Source organism: Staurois parvus, unplaced genomic scaffold, assembly GCF_062004578.1.
Source record: "Staurois parvus isolate SC_StPar_1 unplaced genomic scaffold, SC_StPar_1.0 ptg000466l, whole genome shotgun sequence".
Classification (NCBI taxonomy): Eukaryota; Metazoa; Chordata; class Amphibia; order Anura; family Ranidae; genus Staurois; species Staurois parvus.
This window is the reverse complement of record NW_028318262.1, coordinates 1,115,508-1,137,703: the sequence shown is the minus strand read 5'-3', so window position 1 is coordinate 1,137,703 and position 22,196 is coordinate 1,115,508. Positions and strand designations below refer to the sequence as shown.

Below are 22,196 nucleotides of genomic sequence, written 5' to 3'. Positions count from 1 at the left end.
GGGCTACCTGGACTTCAACAGCATAAGGCATCTGTTGCTGGGATTTTAAAGCTAAGTCCAGATTTTGGTATTTTTCGGGGTCCCCCTTTAGTCGACTCCATAAACAGTCATTAATTAGGTCGACTTGCGTTGCAAAGCGATGTAATATATCGTTGCCAAAATAAATTTTCGTTTGGGGATTATCCAAGACTAGGAACACATGGGTGGCTGTTTTGTTTCCTACAGTGACGTTTAAGAGACACCTAGCCATTGAATTGTGATCATCAGAGTCATCAAGGGAGTCTGAAATCCAATGACGCTGAGGTGTGGAGAAACGGATCATTTCCATTTCGGTCAGGTGTTTTATCAGCCCATGGCTTACAAAGCTGTGTTCCTGTCTCAAATCTAGTTTGGCATATTTTGACCTATTAAGACCATTTATCCGGATGGGGATAAACAAGTCGCTGTTAACCCTTTCAATACCTGTCAAGAATTGGGTGTGATCTCCCCCTTTTCTTGGTTTATCCTCCTGATGAAAAGATATCGTAAGGATGTCATCTTGGAGGGAAATATCTTTTATTTTATCTTGGGGAATTCTAAAAATGTGTTCCTCATCTCTTCTGATAGGGTTATGGTCATCAGGTTTGATAACCGTTACATCAGGAAGTTGGCTGTTCCTGAAATGGATTTCTAATGATCCAGGCCTTTCTTCCACCAGGTGGCAGTGTTGTCGGGAATGGGGAGTTTTAAGTTTCCCATATTTAATTGGGGTATTTACCTGTGACCACAGGACTTGGTTCACACAGTCAACTATGGTGTTCAGCCTTTTTAGGAAGTCCATCCCAATTATCATGTGGTGCTGGGAGATACTGGCAATGATGATGGGGTGTCTCAGTTCCTTATTACCCAGTTTCAATTTAAGCCAGGCGGTACCCATGACTTGTAACGGGTCTCCACCTACACCAATCAATGAGCTGTCAAAACTTTTAAGTCTCGGTTTGGTGGGCATGACATTCGCCACTTTGTCAAAATGTTCCTGTGACATGATGGTTGCTTGGGATCCAGTGTCTATTAAACCGACAATAGAAAGATCACTGGCATCCTGCACCTGTACTGTGGCATAATATCTCCCATCAGATTCAGTCAGCTCACACATGAAATTAGTGTGGTTGAAGATCTGTGGGCCCTTCAATAACCTATGACTAGCTCTTATCTCACCGCATGTGGTGGACACATCACCCTTATCCTCCCTGGTGGGATTCTTGGACTGTCTCAAGACAGAAGCACAACTAGAAGTTGGTGCTCCGTCTGGCTTGTCAATCCTGATGACTTCCGATGCTGCGACTATATTAGGGGCAATAGATGGACACTGAAAAACAGGAGAATCATTAATAACCAACAACTGGTCCCCCTTTGCCTGAGAACTAGCTTCTCCATTAGTAGGCGTGTCAGGGACGGGGCACACATCTCCTGTCATTTGACTCAGTGTCCTCCCCTGTTGGTTTAAGGCTTGGTTGCCTGTTAATTCTGTGACCCTTGGTTGGTCACAGGAGCTGCTCCTAAAAAAGGATTGGATGGAAATTGAGTGACAAGCCTGTCCATTTGTTCAGCCATTTTGCTGACCTGTGCCTCTATTTGTCCAATACGCTCAGAGGAGTCATTCTGTTGATTCTCCCTTTTCCTATACTTACGCTTGTATTTTGGACGGGACTGGTAATGAGACTCAGAGTCAGAACTACTGCTCTGGTCCCGACGCCATTGTTCTCTCTGAGGTTTTGGGGTCTCCCTGTTATTAAAGGGAGCCTGGGGTACTGTATCCCCCCTTTGAGCTTGAGGGTGTTCTTGGCGTGGAGGAAATCTTTGGAAGTCGGAGTTTTTATTAAAATTGGGATTCTTATTGTAATTATGGGGCCTGTTGAAATTGGGGTTCCCATAAAAATTCCCATGTTGGTTTTGGCGAGGATAATAGAACCTCTGAGGATACCATTGACTCCTTTGATTCTCCTCACTGTACTGACCCTTACCATACTTTTTATTCTTCTCACTTCCACTACCGTAGTTTCCTGGCTTTTGTCTATCCTTTCTCACCCACTGGTTTTGGGGTGCAAAGTTATGGACCTCCTTCACTTGCTGGGTTTGAGGTACAAATCTAGGGGAACCATTGGTTTTACCCCCACGGACTACTTCCGCATATGATTTCTTCTCTGCCTGCAAATTTGGATTTGGAGGGGAAACGGTAGTGGCTGCTACTATCTTGGGGCTATTTTTGGGTTCTCTTTTTATCCCGCCCTCACTGGACTGTTGGATCGAGAATAAATAGTCACTCTCTCTCACCAACCAATCAAGAGAGCATCCCTTTCTGTAATCCTTTGCAAGTCCCAATTTTATGTAAGCAGGTAATGCTTCATAGAATAGTGTCTTGAATTCTGGCTGGTTAGGATTGGGATCCTTTTCAGCCAGGAAATAGGCATTTCTGAGGACAGCCAGAAATTCTGCAGGGCTTTGGTGAGGACCACACTTTAAATTGTAGGCCGCAGCCTTGGCAGAGGTTACAGTTTTATAAGGCCCAAATTCCATGTGGCACTTATGTTTAACCTCTCTCCAGGACTGATTGGAATAGGCCCTCAAGGTCTCAAAGAATTGCCGGTATTTCTCTTCAAACACCCATGGCAGCAATTCTATTTTGGTGTGGTCATCTCTAATGCCCAGAATCTCTAACGTCTGTTCATATGTTTTCATGTGTTCGGTGATCTCAAGGGACCCTTTCTTAGAAAACATAGGAACAGTGTCCTTCAGGAACTTAATGACCTTTGGGGTGTCATATCTCCTGAATGACCCCTGGGATTTCCCTTCCTGCCTATATGAAACCTCATATTTTTCTTCAGAGCGCTCTGGAGTGTATCTTGAAAGCTTAGGAGGTGACCTATATTCTGACCCTGACTCACTATCAGATACTTCGCTGTGATGCGGGTATCTCCGCTCATCAGCCTCTGGCTTGACTGGGTTAGTCCGTCTTTGGACCCCAGAATTTATTTGGGCCGTCAACCTTATAATCTGCTCCTCCAGAGTTTTCTGCTCAGATTTTATCAAGGTAAGTTCTGACTGGTCATGCTTATCCCCTGGGTGAACTTTAATTTTGACAGGAGATAACCTCTCTGATCTGAAGTACTCCACCTCATCTTTTAAGTCCTGATACTTCTTTTGAAGTTGTTTTAATTCCTGAAAGTTTCTTTCATATAGGTCTTGAGCACTTCGAAAGTCTCCGACCAATCTATCATAATGTTTCTCGGATTCGTCTAAACGAACACCGGCATGACCAAGCTTCCCTTTCAAAGACTCAATGCCCTGATTTTTGCTTTCTAACAAGAGGCGGGCCTCTGACAACTCTTCCCTTAGAGTCATGGTCCGCTGGGCAGCTCCAGCGGTCATGAACCATAACATGGGCCAAGCTTCTAGGAGAAGTCTGTCACGGCTTCTATCACTTTCTGCTCCAGCAAATGCTATTAAAAACCCAACAACCTGGCCCTTTTGGTTGAACAGGTCCTCAAAGGTACTCATGGCCTGCTCTTTCTCTTCATCCACAAATTCATTATTGCTATCCCCCAAATTCAATTTCTTGCGGAGATAATTTATTACTTCATTTTCAACATACTTCTGCCAAGCACCGGCAGCTTTCCGAGCTGGCTTCATAACTTCCTGCTCAATGCCTTGAGCCGCCATATTTTCCTCGTTATGCTTGGAAGAGGTGGATCCGTGATTACTGGATGCCATTTTGATACAAAATATATGTTTGATAAAATGTACAAATATACAATCACCAGTGCGTTTTGTGTTATGGTACGATTTCTATGGATCTCAGCAGTGCCTCCAAATTTATGTTGTGGTGGTTTATGTAAGGATATATTATTTATAAAGGGCGTGTCCCTTTCCCTTAGATGAAATATTACAGTGCCTCCAGCCGTTAAAATACGGCAAATATTTAGTAACCCAATAATTTGGACACCTTGATAATTTGATCACCACTTATTATTATACCTTGAATTCTTTTAGCCAATATGATTTCGTACCATACACACAAAATTTGCCTTATAATAGATAAATATAAAAATTTATTTATGTACAAAATTTATATATATATTAACACAAAGCGCAAAAGACTGGTGATAAATGAATATTGGTACACACAATCAAAAATATATCCTACCAATGTAAGACACACTAATCAAGTTTCTAACTAATTACATTAATTACAATTTTTAAATGATATGATTATTTATTAAATTTATTAATAATTAATAATCTCGAATATCTCAAAGGTTATATTCTCGCACGCCGTGGCCATAGGATTGCAAGAAGTAAGCCCTTGATATGTGATACTCTGGTTATTAATATTCAATAAATTATGAAATATGGAAAAATTTATAATATGGCAATAAACAGTTTTTTTAACAGTAACACAGTATCTGACTACAGATATCTAACTACCCAATATTGTTGTAATACACTAAGGTAATTTTATGATTCTACACAACAGAGAAAGTAATTAATACAAAATCAAATAAACATCTCACCACACCCGGACGTCAGACTAGGCAACTCTCCCGTGGATTTAGCTGGCAGTGGAACGCCTTTAGACTGATATATAGGCAAGTGATAGATTCAATAGGGGAGAATGTAGGAAGTTATAAGTTTAGAGGTTTAAAGTTTTAGGAAGTTTGAAAAGATGGAAGAGTAGTTATTTCAGCAGAGATCTTCTTCAGATGTCAGGTCTTTCCATGAGGTCTTTATGAGGGTTTTTTTTTTTTTCTTAAAGCACATGGGCTTTTATATCCACTAGTCCATTGTTCTAAGATACCTTCCCACCAGGCTTCCTGATTGGCTAGTTGAGAAATGTGTGTACATAAGCTATTTCTCACCTGCCCGCCAGGTGGCGGTCATGTATCACAGAACAATGTGAGCATTTGAGATGACTCATACCTTGGGTGGAATCTTCAGGTAATTTCAGGAATAAAATATACGGCTCTTTCCAGATATAGCAGTGATACCTATATTATTCTAAATAGGGACCATGGAATATAGGTGTATATTCGGTTATTCCTCCTTGAAGTACCATCCTGTTTGTTTCCTGATAAGACATGTAACTAATGCTAGTTTATAATACATCTTACTTCCCATCATCTCAATACTCAAGTTAGTGATATATAGTTCCCATTGCTGAGTATTTAGTGGTGTTTAAAGTCTATGACATCTTATTTATAATCTGTTTTTGTAATACATTTTTGTAATGATATACAGTGAACTTTTAGACTTAAATGTCCTGAATTTCACCCCTTTGTTTCAGAATCAACATTTTTCTCTGTGTAGGGAAAAAACTCTCTATTTGCATGGCCCTTGTATTGGGCTCATGGTAAACAATTGTTAATGCTTTCACCCTTGGTGAACAATAGTATATGGTAATAGTTTCAGAGGTCTGTTGGTTCATCACACTCTACAAGGTTTGGGTAAGCTCTCAGACAATCAGTTTGGTTCCTCTATTGTCATGTCCAGACCTTGTATATGTTTACCTGCTTATTGAAGTCTGAATAATGGTGTTTGATCACCTGTAGACTTCAAAATAGTATTGTCTCTAGGAGGAAAGAAAAACAATCCCTTCACCCATTCTCTCCAGTTCTTTAACTAGAATTCTTGGTGGTTCAACCAAGACAAAATTAACTCTTAACATCCGGTTATGCTGATCTGTTTGCCATATAATATTATGTCTTGATAAAAGTCATATTTTTGAGACATGATACAAAAGCCCACAACAGCTTTAAGGGGAGAGAAGAGATCTAGAAGTCTAATAGACCCCAGATTTCTCAGAAAAGAATACCTGCTCATGCACAAAGGCGACAGCAAGCGTCGGTCTCGTGTCGGTATGTAAACAGATATTGCTCCATCCATGTAAGGTATCACCACGAATGTCAGATCAATCGCAGTAATTCTAGCACTAGACCTCCTATGTAAATATATATGGTTACATGTAGAGGATTTTAAAGCATTGCCTATTGATATTAAAAATGTATGTAGCTTGCTGCCGTCGCACGCGCATGTGCAATTTTTACAGCATGTCATGTTTGGTATCTATTTATATGTTTGAAACATTGCCGCGCAAATACTGTGTGACACAAAAAATTGCAACACCCACCTTTGTATTTTCTAGGGCCATTACTTTAAAAAAAAAACATAATATTTAGAGGTTCAAAGTAATTTTCTAGCCAAAAAATGGTTTCTCATGTAAACAAAAAGTGTCAAAAAATTTATTTTTTCTTTTCTTTTTAAAACCCTGTTACAAAAATAATGTCAGCAATAAACTCACCATGCCTCTAATCAAATTCCTTGGATTGTATACTTTCCAAAAAGGAGTCATTTGAGGGGGATGGCTATATTATCCTGGCATTTTAGGGCCTTCGAAACTTTGATAGGTGATGAGGAAGTGATATGAAGCAATTTGCCCTTTGAAAGCCTGAAAGTGGTCATTGGATTTTGGCAGCCTGTATGTGGATAGGCTGCCAAAAAAATCTCACACATTTTTCAAAAATTTGTGGCAAAAAAAATAGAATCTTCCATGGACTCAGCATACCTCTCATCAAATTTCTTGGGGTGTCTACTTTCCAAAAAGGGGTCATTTGGGGGGTCTTTGTACTGCCCTGGCATTTTAGCACCTCAAGAAATGGGATAGGCAGTCAAAGTAAAAGCTGCGTAAATTCCAGTATCTATACCTTAGTTTGTAGACGGTATAACTTTCACACAATCCAATTAATCTACATGTATTGGGATATTTTTTTTTACCAAAGACATGTAGCAGAGTACGTTTTGGCCTAAATTTATGACTAACCGAGTTTATTGGATATTTTTTGTAACCGAAAGTATTTTCAAAATTTTTGGCCTATTTTCGTTTATATCACAAAAAAAAAAAAAACCCAGTGGTGATCAAATACCACCAAGAGAAAGCTCTGTTTGTTGAAATAGCGCAGTGCTGAATAACAGAAATTGGCCTGGCCAGGAAGGGGGGGGGGGGGTAAATCTTCCAGAGGGCAAGTGGTTAAATGGACATTCAGCAGGCTAGATCACAAATAGGCTTCCCAAATGTCTTGAAAACCCCGAGTAGTGAGATTCCAATGTTGCAGTGCCTGGTTCTACCTTTCTGAAGATGCTACCCCTCCTTCTGTATTCTCCATAGTGTATAAAATAAGTGTCAACTCCCCCCCAAACAAGGAATATATATTTAATTAACAGTAATCAGTATTTGGCAGATTGCTCCTTTACTATACCAGAACAAAATTACAGAAACTCTCCGATAACATCATACTTAGCAGTTTATATTACACGTCCTGCTGGAGGTGCATCAAGAAAAATATCATCTTTACCCTAAAATAATCATGTTTTTACCTGAGGAGGCATTTCTTCACCAGCTGCACATCTGACTCAGTTTCACACAGATAAAACATTGGTGTCAATTCATTCTCTTGAATGACTTCTGAATTCTGAAATTTCTTTTGAATGGTTTCAAAATACAAATCTGGAATAAACAACAGAGCATAGTGCACAGAAGAGAAAATTATATAAACTAGAACATCAGATTTCTAAGTAATTCAAATACAAAAGCAAAAACATTCAAAAAGAGGGTTAAACGATATGTTTTAAAGTACAGGATATGTATGGGAAAATAAAAATGTTGCTCGGAGTTCTTCTTTAATCATTAAACTTATGGTTTGACTTACTAAAAATGGAACGTGCAAAATTTGGTGCAGCTGTATATGGTAGCCAATCAGTTTCTCCCTTCAGCTTGTTGAATTAAGCTTTGATAATAAAACCTGGAAGCTAATTGGTTTCTATGGGCTGCACCTGATTTTGCACTCTTCAGTTTTAGTAAATCAACACCCAAGGCTCTATTCAAACTTGGTGTTTCTGAAACACGCAACAAAACAGATGTTTTCTGTTTGGAAATACGCTGCAAATGCACATTGCACTTGCGGTGCCCAGCGTGGGCAGCAGATGTGCTTCACCCCCCCCCCATTCTGTTGTTCAGCCAACGCTCTACATACACCTGGTGAAAAAAGAACCCCCACAAAAAAACAAACAAAAAAACATAGATCCTGTTACGCTCAGGTGTGAACCCAGCCTAACCTAGCAATTACTGCTAATTACTTTGACTATACAATGATAGCTCTTACCAATATGGACTTTTAAAGCCAGTCCTTCGCACATTCAAGAACCCAAGTGAACATACCCTCAAATGACTCAAATGTCTAATATTAACCACTTGACCACTGGAAGGTTTTACCTCCTTCATGACAAGGGCAGTTTTGCTATTCAGCACTGCACTACCGCCAGAGGATTTACCAACCTTCCTGGCCAGGCCTTTTTTGCAATATGGCGCTGCGTTACTTTAACGGACAATTGCGTGGTCATGCAACGCTGTACATAAATGAAATTTATGTCATGTTTTTCCCACAAATAAAGCTCTCTTTTGATGGTATTTGATCACATCTGCGGTTTTTATTTTTTGCAATATAAACAAAAAAAGATGACAATTTTGGAAAAAAAAAAATATTTTTGACTTTTTGCTATAAAACATATCCAATAAATTTTTTTTTTTTTTTTCATTTCTTCATAAATTTAGGCCAAAATGTATTCTGCTACATGTCCTTGCTAAAAGAAAATACCAATAAGTGTGTATTAATCGGTTTATGTGAAAGTTATAGCATCTACAAATGGTGGTATATATACTGGAATTTTTATTTATACTAGTGATGGTGGCGATCAGCGGCTTATAGCGGGACTGCGGGAATTCTGACACTGAATGAGAACTGAATAACTGCTGCTGACATCCCCAGTGACACTAATACAGTGATCAGTGCTAATAAAAAGCACTGAGACTGTACTGACACTGGGCAGGAAGGGGTTAACATCTGGGGTTAACAGTGTGCTGTGTGTTTTATACATTATGTGCTGTGTACTGTTTTACTTGAGAGACACGTTGCTTTGTATCTCTCTGCTGTGCAGAGAGATAAAAAGCAGCATGGGTCCCGGCCGGCGATCATCAGCAGGGTAGATCTCTCCCCCCACAGCCCTGCTGATGATCGCCGTCTAGGACCCAGTGATTGACATCCCCAGCAGCCAATAGCGGCGTGGGTAGGGTGACACGTGCGCACGCTCCCCCTACCCAGAAATGCAAATCACGTATATATACACTTTTTTTTTTGCTTACCATTATCAGACTACTTCAGTGTCACCATAGTGATCACTGTGATGATGATGGTTATAAGCAACAGTTAACTGTCATGAATGGCTTTCATGACAGTACTGTTGACATGCTGTGATTGGCTACAGCTAATCATATGGTACATGGTCATCGCGATAACATAATACACTGGCAGCTCACAGCAGCCAGGTACTGAGAGCTGTGATCCACTGTACGTCACTGGGCCCAGCTGTGCTGCCCGCCCGCAGTAAATTGACTGTGTGTGGGAAGCTAGTGTTTAACATTTTTGTTCAATTAAGATCCAAAAATATATAAGTACATGACGGTAACAAATAAGATTTTTTTTTTTTTTGAAGACTACTACGTTATTTTTTAAATTTTACTAGAATTCACATTTAAGACAGTTGCTATGAAGATCTAGGCTGGAGAGCTGAGCACAAATACATGTATACACATCTTTATGGGTCCATTCTGACTCCCCTCTCTCGCTGTATGGCAAAAGAAAGTTGGTCTCAATTAGTTCCACTTTTGTAAGATGCGAACTGTCAGTATTTTATTTTTAATTTGAAGCAAGTGTTGTTCCACAATGTGGAACTGGCTCAAATTAGAACTACCTGAATTTGGCGCACAAGCCGCTGTCAGAACCAAAATTGATGATTCTTGACCACATTAACATCAACAATTAACACCAGAAAACTGGTGCAGCAGCGCTATTAAATCCCCCCCAATGTACAAACGGGTATCAAAAAAGTTTTGAGACTAATTTTTTAAACCGCCAACAGATTGCAGTACAAGGCTGCACGCACAGTCACAGGGAGCACCGACCTTCATACGTCAGTGTGACAATAGACATCATCCTGTGGACATTGGGAGCTCTGCAAACTGGTGCTATTCTGACCACATGCAGTACCACGTCTGCTATTTCATCATGGACAGCAAGTTAGAGAAAAGAGCAAATGTGAAATTCTGCGTGTTACAAAAGAAGTCTTGAAAATTACCACCTCGTATTTTTTTATGTCTGTCTCATTGGGGAGACTTTTCCTTCACTTCCTGTGAGAGGAATCTGTACGAGGATTCCTCCTCTTATACAGTTACTGCAGGACGATTTCCCCTAAACCTCTGCTCTCATGAGAACTGTAACGTTTTGTCTATCCTATGCATTTCTTTCTCTGTGGGAATGTTCAGCAGACCAAATATAAAGGGTGACAGACTGCCCACTGGCATAGCAATCAGCACTTCTGCCCTTGAAGTGCAGGGGTCGTTGATTTGAATCCTGACCAGATCACTATTTACATGGAGTTTACATCATCTTCCTGTGCTTGTGTGTATTTCTTCCAGGTACTCCGATTTCCTTCCGCACTCCAAAGACATACTGGAAGGTTAATCTGCTCCTGTCTAAACTTGGCCCGTGTATGTATGAACATGACATGGGGACTACAGGTTGTAAGACCCTTCAGCTTCGGGAATGATACAAATGTGCAATATGTAAAGTACTGCGAAAATTGTTGGCTCTATATAAATACATGTAATGAATGATTAGGTACTTTTTTTTTTCCTTTTCAATTTGTAACACATTACCTTTATTCTGAATATGATAAGAGATGGCTTGTTTCTTCTCCATGAAAACGTCACACTTGAGCATACGATTAGTAAGTATGTAACGTACGCCTGAAAAACAAATTGATGTAATCAAAGACTTGAGCATGTTCATGTAAAACATACAAAGAACTCTTATAGCTGGACCAGTTGCTATAGCCAATATCAGGTCTCTCTATGGGGCTAAAGCCTGCTGCCGCCTGGCGTCACACAACCAATGCTGGCTTTGAAAAGATTCAGACCACACGATCATGATCCACCCAGAAGTCTGGACCAGCAGTTGGCTCAGGCTCTCAGTGAGCCACTGAGAACTTGAGCCAGCCACTCCCACCCCCTCCACAGCCCAGCACTCTGGTGAGCGCTGGAGAGGCAGAGCAGAGAGCCTGAGACTGACAGTCCCTGCTCTGTGCTCACTGAAGACCAAGAACTGAAAGATCAGCAGTCTTTGATCACTCAGTTCTCAGTCTTAGAAGCAGAGGGGACAGATGCAACATTGGAGTGATGCTGAATCCACCTAGGTGACTATAAGGCTAGTTTCACATTACACTGGGTTTGTGGGCTGCTGTGCAAGCGCTTTTGCACCATGCGATTTCCCTGCAGTTCCCCTACCCACAAACATGCTCCAGGTTGAGATGCAGGGCAGTTTCATTAAGAATGAATGCCAGCCCTGTGCATCTCTACAGAGCAGCACATTTTTGCTGTGGTGCGGGAACAGCTGTGATTCCTACATCCACTTGTCACAGTGTGAATCTAGCCTGTTTGTTTGTTTTTTAAACCCCATACTTGCTGCCACACTGTACTTTGTGAATGCTCTCACAGCCTTCTGGAACCTGTGATGTGTCCCAGGAAATTGTGGGGAGGGAAGAACCTCAGGTGGATTGCCACAGCAATCAGACCAGAAGTGGAAGTGGGTACCTGTCAAAACCTCCCTTTTAAGGTGAAGTTCCACTTTAAAGTGGTTGTAAACCCTCATATGCCCAGTGAAGTGACTAGCCTAAGGTGATACATAGAGATGAAACTAATCCTCTTACATAAGTTGTACCTGTTTATCTGTAGCCTTCTCTTCTCTACGTATGTTCAAATTTCAGAATTTATAAAGCTTGTGAAAGAGTTCAGAAAAAAGGGGATGGAGAGCTCAGTGAGCAGAGTTCTGAGAGCTGATTGGCAGGAAGAGACACAACCCTCTTCACACAGCACACTGGAATAGAGCTGAGGCTGTCAATCTGCAGGACCTCCGTCCCCATCACCACTTTTCTCTTGGTATCAGAAAAATTTGTCACATAGCAGAAGAACAAAGCAGCAGACAGAAATGACACTTAATGCTCTTAACAGAGACAAGTACACATTAAAGAGAGATATACTTTGTTCATATTTCATGTCTGAGGTTCATATCCACTTTAAAGTAGAGTTCCACCCAAAAGGGGAAGATCCGCATGTCTTCCTCCTTCCCACCACCCTGCACTGCCACATTTGGCACTTTGTGGGAAGGAGGGGGTAGCGGGTACCTGGCTTTGACAGGTAAGGGACATAAATCAGTGAGCGCTCTTGGTGAAAGCAGCTATGCACAAAAGGTAACCAGATAAAACCTTAAAAAGCTCAAAAATCAAAGTGCAGCACTAAAATGATCAGAAAAGTGGTAGTTAAAATGACCCAGTAATATGAAAAAATTAATGCGATAAAAAATATTAAAAGTTCATAAAGTGACAATATATAATAAAAGTTCATAAGGTGACAATATGTGCTTAAGGTTTAAAATATATTTATTCCAAGATATATAATCCAAAAGAATGGGTTAAAAACAATGCATTGGTGATAAAACAAACAGGACTAACCATCCAAGAATTAAGATGGCCGCCGGACCTTCACGAGGCTCCGGCGGCGTGACGTCACAGCGTAATTGGCTCCTCCTTGCGCGTTTCGTGCCACACATGTCCTCAGAGGGGAAGCCAATGCTGCCATGATGTGTGCCGTCTATATTTATATGGAAGATGGCACATGCACGTTATGCTGGCGCCATTTTGGTGAAGGGCAAAATGTGCACGCGCGCATGTGCAGGCGCCATTTTGCCATGGATATTTTTGGACTAGGAGCTTAGTAAACAGAAGAGGCAAAAATCAATTAAGATCAGCCAAATTACAGGGGAAACATCAGGGTAATAATCAAAAAAGGCTTAGCGAGATGGAAAATAAGTATATAAAAAACACATGCAAACCCCGCAAGTTCATATTAAAATAGTGTGACCCGGGGGCTCAAACTCATGTTACATACAGTTGCAAGAAAAAGTATGTGAACCCTTTGGGATTACGTGGAGGTTTGCATGAATTGGGCATAAAATGTGCTCTGAACATCATCTAAGTCACAACAATAGAAGCACACAGTCTGCTGAACATAATACTACACAAACATTAGATGTTGCCATGGTTTAATTGCACATAACATGTAAACATTCACAGTGCAGGGAAGAAAAAGTATGTGAGGCCCTAGCTTAATGACTTCTCCCAGAGCTAAGAGGAGCCAGGAGTGAGCCAACCTTGACTCCAATCAGTGTGATGATATTGGATGTGTTGCTGACAGCTGTCCTGCCCTTAAAAAACACACACCTGTTTTGGGTTTACTGGTTTCAAGAAGCACTGTCTGATGTGAACCATGCCTCGCAGAAAAGAGCTCTCAGAAGACCTACGATCAAGAATTGTTGACTTGCATGAAGCTGGAAGGGGTTACAAAAGTATCTCCAAAAGCCTTGATGTTCATGTGTCCACGGTAAGACAGACTGTCTACAAATGGAGAAAGTTTAGCACTGTTGCTACTCTCCCTAGACGTGGTCGTCCTGTAAAAATGACTGCAAGAGCACAGCGCAGAATGCTGCATGAGGTAAAGAAGAATCCCAGAGTGTCAGCTAAAGAAATCTCTGACACATGCTAACATTTTTGTTGACACATCTACAATAAGGAAAACATTAAACGAGAATGGAGTACATGGGAGGACACCACGGAGGAAGCCATTGCTGTCCAAAAAGAATATTGCAGCACGTTTGAAGTTTGCAAAAGAGCACCTGGATGTTCCACAGCACTACTGGCAAAATATACTGTGGACAGATGAAACCAAGATTGAGTTGTTTGGGAAGAACACACAACACTATGTGTGGAGAAAAAAAGGCACAGCACGTCAAAACATCAAAACCTCATCCCCACTGTAAAACATGGCGGAGGGAGCATCATGGTTTGGGGCTGCTTTGCTGCCTCAGGGCCTGGATGGATTGTTGTCATTGATGGGAAAATGAATTCCAGAGTTTATCAAGACATTTTACAGGAAAACGTACGACCATCTGTCTGCCAACTGAAGCTCCGCAGAGGATGGGTGATGCAACAGGACAATGACCCAAAGCATACAAGTAATTCAACAAAACAATGGCTGCAACAGCACAAAATGCGCCTTCTGGAGTGGCCCAGTCAGAGTCCTGACCTCAACCCGATTGAAATGTTGTGGCATGACCTTAAGAGAGCGATTCACACCAGACATCTCAAGAATATTGCTACACTGAAACAGTTTTGTAAAGAGGAGTGGTCCAAAATTACTCCAGATCGTTGTGCAGGTCTGATCTGCAACTACAGGAAACGTTTGGTTGAGGTTATTGCTGCCAAAGGAGGGTCAACCAGTTATTAAGTCCAAAGGTTCACATACTTTTTCCTCCCTGCACTGTGAATGTTTACATGTTATGTGCAATTAAACCATGGCAACATCTAATGTTTGTGTAGTATTATGTTCAGCAGACTGTGTTCTTCTATTGTTGTGACTTAGATGATGTTCAGAGCACATTTTATGCCCAATTCATGCAAAACTCCACGTAATCCCAAGGGGTTCACATACTTTTTCTTGCAACTGTAGATATATCAGGTATACATATAACCGATGATAAAGATCAAAACCATCTTACTAGAACCCGACTGTAGCCTATAAGGTCAATTTAGGCAAAAAAAACCCCAAATGGATATATAAAAATTAAAAATTAATTATATTAAGAGTAAAAATTGAGGTGTGTGTTATATAAAAAATGTCATAAGTAAATCCATGGCAAAATAATCCAATAACACAGCAGAATAAATCCAACAATGTAATCCCCAAAATTATTAAAAAAGGGGGGGAAATTACAGAGTAAAAACAGTAAATTAAAATCCATTAGCAAATCAGAAAGAAATTAATAATTATAAACAAAGAAAAGACCGGATCTGGATATGTGACAGATAAATATAGAATCAAAAAGGGCTGAATACCATATAAAAGAAGATAAAACTAAATATATGCCCACTAAAGAATAAAAATAAAAAATTATGATACATTCCCACGATAGTGGGGTTAATAAAAATTTAAATAAATGCTATAAAAACTATAAAAATCATTATCTCTAACTGTTATCAATAAAACAATTAACATCAACCTCTACGTTATGCCCACTATATTCCTCACCTCGGAATAATAGAGGGGTCCCATACCAATCCTCAATAGGCCCCAATGGAGACCCCATTGGAGGGGCCTGCAAAATAAACCCTAATTTCAAGACCCCAGCACTCCCCCAACAATATTAGGGACGGCTAATAACCAACATCAACAGAACGGAAAGGGTACACAGGTCTGTTTTTTAGGGGAGGGAAGAATTCGCAAATGAAGCGATACCATAGGGGAAAGAGGAAAGAGAGCCAATGGACGTAATGAAAAAGAGAAGAACTTACTCAGCAAGAGTTGAATCTTTTGGATAAAGGCCTCAAATATGCCTCAAAAAAGAAACTGAATAAGTTCCAAGCTTATATGGATGTCCTTAAATTTGACAGACAATTATCACTAAAGAGATTTTTTTTAACAATCCTATTGTGCATAATAATACTGATAACTCCACTTACTCCAATCTGTGTAATGCCTCTACTTATAATCCACCACCGCAGGCACACTCATAAGTGGGCCTTTTTAAATAAATGGTTTTAAAAGATCTGGATAACATATCGGTTAAACACCCTTCTACTTCTTCCTCAGGTAAGGCTATTAAATCACTTCTTGAAAATAAAGATATGGTCATTAGACCCACAGATAAGACAGGTGGTGTGGTCATATTGAACAAAACTGACTACATGACAGAGGTATATAATATACTCAATGATACTTCCACCTACTCTTTATTACCCAATGATCCTCTTTTGATATATAAACGCTCTTTAAAAGCCATTATAAAGATCGGTTATGATAGCAAAATCATTCGTAAAAAAGAGAAAGAATTTTTATGTCCCTCAGCACCTAGACTTCCAGTTTTATATATTTTACCCAAAATACATAAGGATCCGATCAAACCTCCAAGATGACCGATTGTAAGTGGAATAGGCTCCCTCTGTTCGAAGGTGGGGAATATATTGATTATTTTTTACAGCCTCTGGTATCACAAACACCAGCCTATCTACGAGACACAAAACAGATATTGAATGAAATTAACCACTTGAGCACCTGACGATTTACCCCCCTTAACGACCAGGCCTCTTTTTTCTATTCGGCGCTGCACTAATTCAACTGATAATTGCGCGGTCATGCAATGCTGCACCCAAACGAAATTTACATCCCTTTTTTCACACAAATAGAGCTTTCTTTCGGTGTAATTTGATCACCTGTGCGCTTTTTATTTTTCATGCTATAAACAAAAAAAGGCCAAAAAGTTTGAAGAAAAACAATATTTTTTACTTTCAGCTATAAAAAATATATAGTAAACTCAAAGTTGGTGATAAATTTAGGCCAAAATGTATTCTGCTCCATGTTTTTGGTAAAAAAAATTCCAATAAGTGTATATTGATTGCTTTGTGTGAAAGTTATAGCGTCTACAAACTATGGTATAGATACTGCAATTTACGCCATTTTTCTGCTATACAGCGCTGCGCTAGTTTAACGGACAATTGTGCGGTCATGCAATATGGTACATAAATGAAATTTACATCATTTTTTTCCCCACAAATTGAGCTTTCTTTTGGTGGCATTTGATTGCCTGTGCGGTTTTTATTTTTTGCGCTATAAAAAAAAAGGCTGACAATTTTGAGGAAAAAAAACCAATATTTTGGACTTTTTGCTATAAAACATGTCCAGTAAAAAAAAAATGCAAAAATCAAATTTAGTCATAAATTTCTGCCAAAATGCATTCTGCGACATGTCTTTGCTAAAAAAAATCCCAATACATGTAAATTGATTGGTTTACGTGAAAGTTATAGCGTTTACAAATGGCGGGAAAGATACTGGAATTTTTAATTTTTATTGATACTAATAATGGCGCCGATCAGCGACTTTTGGCAGCAATCAGCAACATATGGCGGCGACCAGCGACTTATGGCAGGACTGCGGGACAGCGGCGGACATTTTGACACTGGGGGGGAAACTGACTTGGGGTCACTGACATCCCCAGTGACACCAATACAGTGATCAGTGAAAAAAAAAACACTGAAACTGTACTAATGTCACTGGGGAGGAAGGGGTTAACATTTTTAGAATTTGCAGTGTAAAGGGAGTGTTTTACTAAGGGGCGGGGGTGTGTACTGGACGGGGGGGAGGGAGGGGGGAGCTGATCGAGGGAGAGAAACTCTGCAGCTTCTCACAAGCTGTCAGAGAACTGACACAGAACAGGGCTGTGTGTAAACAATGCAGCCCTGCTCTGTGTCAGCGATCACTGGCAATCGCGGGAAAACGGCCGGTAAAAACCGGCCGTGACCCGTCGGCTGACACCCGCGGGACAGGTTTTGAAGGCAGCCTACCTGTTTTGAAGGCAGCCATTTTAAAGCGTGCTTTTGCCTACGAGCGCCGCCCTGCCACCGTTTATATGCGGTGGCTGGGCGGCAAGTGGTTAAGGACATTTCTATAGCTCCCACTACATTTCTGGTCACGGCTGATGTGGCATCACTCTATAGTAACATTGACCATAAGGACGGGATACAAGCAGCAGAATTTTACCTCACCGCTAATAGCACTTTACCTTCATCCCAGAAAAAACTTTATATTGGACTTACTACAATTTGCTATGAACAAAAACTATTTTTGGTTCGATAAGAAATATTATTTACAAACCAAAAGTGTAGCCATGGGGGCCAAATTTGCCTCCAGTCAGTCTTGTCAACCTTTTTATGGCACGCTGAGAGGAGGATTTGATCTATGCTAGGTACTGGCCGGAACTTGTCCTATATAAAAGATACATAGACAATTTTTTTCTTCTATGGGATGGTGAGGAACAGGCACTGATCAATTTCTTTGGGACTCTTAATAATAACAACCTTAATATTAACCTCACATACTCTTACAGCACTCAAAAGATTAATTTTCTGGACTTGACTCTGATTAACCACAATGGCAGAATTATCACCAAATCTTTTTTTTAACCACTTGACCTCCAGAGGATTTACCCCCCTTAATGACCAGGCCTCTTTTTGCTACTCGGCGCTGCACTAATTCAACTGATAATTGCGCGGTCATGCAATGCTGCACCCAAACAAAATTTACGTCCTTTTTTTTCACACAAATAGAGCTTTCTTTCGGTGGTGTTCGATCACCTGTGCGCTTTTTATTTTTCACGCTATAAACAAAAAAAGGCCAAAAATTTTGAAGAAAAACAATATTTTTTACTTTCAGCTATAAAAAATATATAGAAAACTCAAAGATAGTTATAAATTTAGGCCTAAATATATTCTGCTACATGTTTTTGGTAAAAAAAATCCCAATAAGTGTATATTGATTGCTTTGTGTGACAGTTATAGCGTCTACAAACTATGGTCTAGATACCGTATTTGCCGGCGTATAAGACGACTTTTTACCCCTTGAAAATCTTCTCAAAAGTCGGGGGTCGTCTTATACGCCGGTATACGGCATACAGACACTTTTTAGGGGGGGCGGCGCGGTGCCGCCGCTGCCCCCCCCCCCTTCCAATGGAAGGGACACTAAGTACAGGGGTGGGCAGGGGCTGTTTCTTACCTGGCTCCGGTCCCACGATGATCCGGTCCAGGAAGCGCGGCTGCTCCTTCAGTTCGGCCACTGGATGTTCGCGCGGCTGCTCAGCCCTGCCTCCTCACCGGTGATTGGCCGCCAGAACTGTAGCTCAGGAAAGGCACACAGGCGGCCAATCACTGGTGAGGGGGCTGAGCCGAGCGGCCCCGCGAAAATCGAGTGCAGGACCAGCAGGTAAGTGTTCAGTGTAGAGGTGCTGCTGCAACCACATATGCTGGCTGCAGCAGCACCATACGAGAACAGGGTCAGCAAGTGTCAGTGGGAGGAATAGTGCCCCATCATTGGTGTCACTGATACCAATGATGGAGCACTATTCCTCCCACTGACACCAATGATGGGGCACTATTCCTCCCACTGACACCAACGATGGGGCACTATTCCCCCCCCCCACTGACACCAATGATGGGGCACTATTCCACCCCCCACTGACACCAATGATGGGGCACTATTCCACCCCCCACTGACACCAATGATGGGGCACTATTCCTCCCACTGACACCAATGATGGGGCACTATTCCTCCCACTGACACCAATGATGGGGCACTATTCCTGCCACTGATACCAATGATGGGACACCATTCCTCCCACTGACACCAATGTTGGGACACTATTCCTCCTACTGACACCAATGTTGGGACACTATTTCTCCCACTGACACCAATGATGGGGCACTATTCCTCCCACTGACACCAATGATGGAGCACTATTCCTCCCACTGACACCAATGATGGAGCACTATTCCTCCCACTGACACCAATGATGGGGCACTATTCCTGCCACTGATACCAATGATGGGCACCATTCCCCCCACTGATACCAAAGGTGGGGCACTATTCCTCCCACTGATACCAATGATGGGGCACTATTCCTCCCACTGATACCAATGATGGGGCACTATTCCTCCCACTAATACCAATGATGGGGCACTATTCCTCCCACTGATACCAATGATGGGGCACTATTCCTCCCACTGACACCAATGATGGGGCACTATTCCTCCCACTGATACCAAGGATGGGGCACTATTCCTCCCACTGATACCAATGATGGGGCACTATTCCTCCCACTGTTACCAATGATGGGGCACTATTCCTCCCACTGGCGTGCATTGGAAGAGGGGTAGTCTTATACGGCGAGTATAGCCCAAACACTACATTTTAGCAGGAAAAGTAGGGGGTCGTCTTATACGCCCAGTCGTCTTATACGCCGGCAAATACGGTACTGCAATTTACGCCATTTTTTTGCTATACAGCGCTGCGCTAGTTTAACGGACAATTGCGCAGTCATGCAATACGGTACATAAATTAAATTTACATCCTTTCTTTCCCACAAATTAAGCTTTCTTTCGGTGGTATTTGATCGCCTGTGCGGTTTTTATTTTTTGCGCTATAAAAAAAGGCTGACAATTTTGAGGAAAAAAAACAATATTTTGGACTTTTTGCTATAAAACATGTCCAGTAAAAAAAAAACTAAAAAATCTAATTTAGTCATAAATTTCTGCCAAAATGCATTCTGCGTCATGTCTTTGCTAAAAAAAAAAACCCAATACGTGTAAATTAATTGGTTTACGTGAAAATTATAGCGTTTACACATGGCGGGAAAGATACTGGGATTTTTAGTTTTTTTTTTATACTAATAATGGCGGCGATCAGTGACTTATGGCGGCGATCAGCGACTTATGGCGGCGATCAGCGACTTATGGCGGCGATCAGCGACTTATGGCGGGACTGCGGCAGACATTCTGACATTGGGGGGTACTGACATCCCCAGTGACACCAATACAGTGATCAGTTCAAAAAAAAAAAAAAAAAAAAAACTGACACTGTACTAATGGCACTGAGAAGGAAGGGGTTAAGTTTATTTTTCAGGGAAAGGGTTAACTGTGTGAGGGGAGTGTTTTACTAGGGGGCGGGGGTGTGTACTGCAGGGAACACCCCTGATCGGGACAGAGAAACTCTTCTGTCCTGATCACCGTGTCCTGGAGCTGTCAGGGAACTGACAGAAAGCACAGCTACTGCAGTTGTGCTCTCTGTCAGCGATTGCCGCCGATCGCCGGGACATAGCCGGTAACGACCGGCTGTAACCCGGCGACTGACATCCGCGGCAGTGATCGTCGGGACAGGTAGGGCGGTGGCGCGCCTTGCAAGCGCCCCCTACCTGTTTACAAAACGCATGTTTTAAAACAGTGGCTGGGCTAATATCCCTAAAGGACAGTTTATGAGGATCAGGAGAAATTGCACTGATTTAGGTACTTATCACTCACAAGCCCTGATCCTCAAGCATAGATTTCTGGAAAAAGGTTATAACGAAAATACCTTGAACACCACATTGAATCTGGTGGCAGATATGAATAGGAGCTACATGGTTAGGGATAATGAAAGACATGGACAAATCTGCATATTGCCACTTTTTCAACACAATATAGGGCTATCAGTAAGATTATTAACAAAAACTGGGGGATCCTTAAAACAGACCCAATATTATCCCAAATCTTACCAGATAAACCAGAAATCATATTCCGGAAGGCAACTGCTCTTGGAAACCAAATAGCGCCCAATGTGGTTAATCCACCTGAAAATATTTCTCTATTTTCTAATTTAAAAGGTTATTATCCATGTAACAAGTGTGTCATCTGTCAGTGCAATAACAGTAGAAAACAGAGTCAAAAAATTAACAAAATTATTGTGTCGCGCTCCACCAAAAAAAAAAGTTAATCCATGTGTACCTTATAGTACTCTCACACAACGTGTAAATTAATGATATAAATCGAATTATCCAATTAATGCTATTTTTCCAATGCGTATAGTGATATCAATGCAAGTAAGATGAACCAATCAAATATGACATCAAATAATGTGAAAACCATAAGAAAACTTCTATAGTATAATTGAGCTATCCTCACACTATAGCTCAACCATAAATAGTGACTGTGTAAAGTGTGAAAAAATCCTATACTGTGATGTCCGTTTTAAAACACACACACACACACATATATATATATAACTATTTCAGTGCACTTGTAATAACAATCTCCTTCCACTTGGAGTCTCTTGATCTTCCTTCTCGGCTTAGAGTGAAGGATGGATGGTTGAGGATTTCTTCCCCTATCCTGCAGGGATCTCTCTCCTATTTCCTACTCTCCCTTTTATTCCTCCAGTTAATAGATGAAAAACATAAATGTACACATAGTGCCTTATTCTTTGGTATTACAGGTTTATTGCCAAGCCAACAAATACTCACTCACATGGAGTAAATAATGTGATAGCGTGGTTTGTATCAGTGTGTGCCTCTGCACACTAACAGTACTCGCCGTTTTGCTGTGTATTATGGCGTCGTGAGCCCCTCCCCTACGCGTTACGCCAC

The 22,196-nt window shown here is 41.1% G+C and overlaps 1 protein-coding gene across 2 annotated transcripts in view; it reads right to left on the bottom strand.

Annotated features, from left to right (window-relative positions):
- The window catches only part of PTCD2 (pentatricopeptide repeat domain 2), a 120,719-nt gene that overhangs the window by 94,057 nt on the left and 4,466 nt on the right, over positions 1 to 22,196 (bottom strand). For both annotated transcript variants that reach the window (XM_089689018.1, XM_089689017.1), the window contains exons 2-3: positions 10,802 to 10,891; positions 7,408 to 7,537 (exon numbers count right to left, since the gene is read on the bottom strand). In XM_089689018.1, coding sequence (XP_089545144.1) covers positions 7,408 to 7,537; positions 10,802 to 10,891 — 220 coding nt within the window. The remainder of the gene's footprint in view (positions 1 to 7,407; positions 7,538 to 10,801; positions 10,892 to 22,196) is intronic.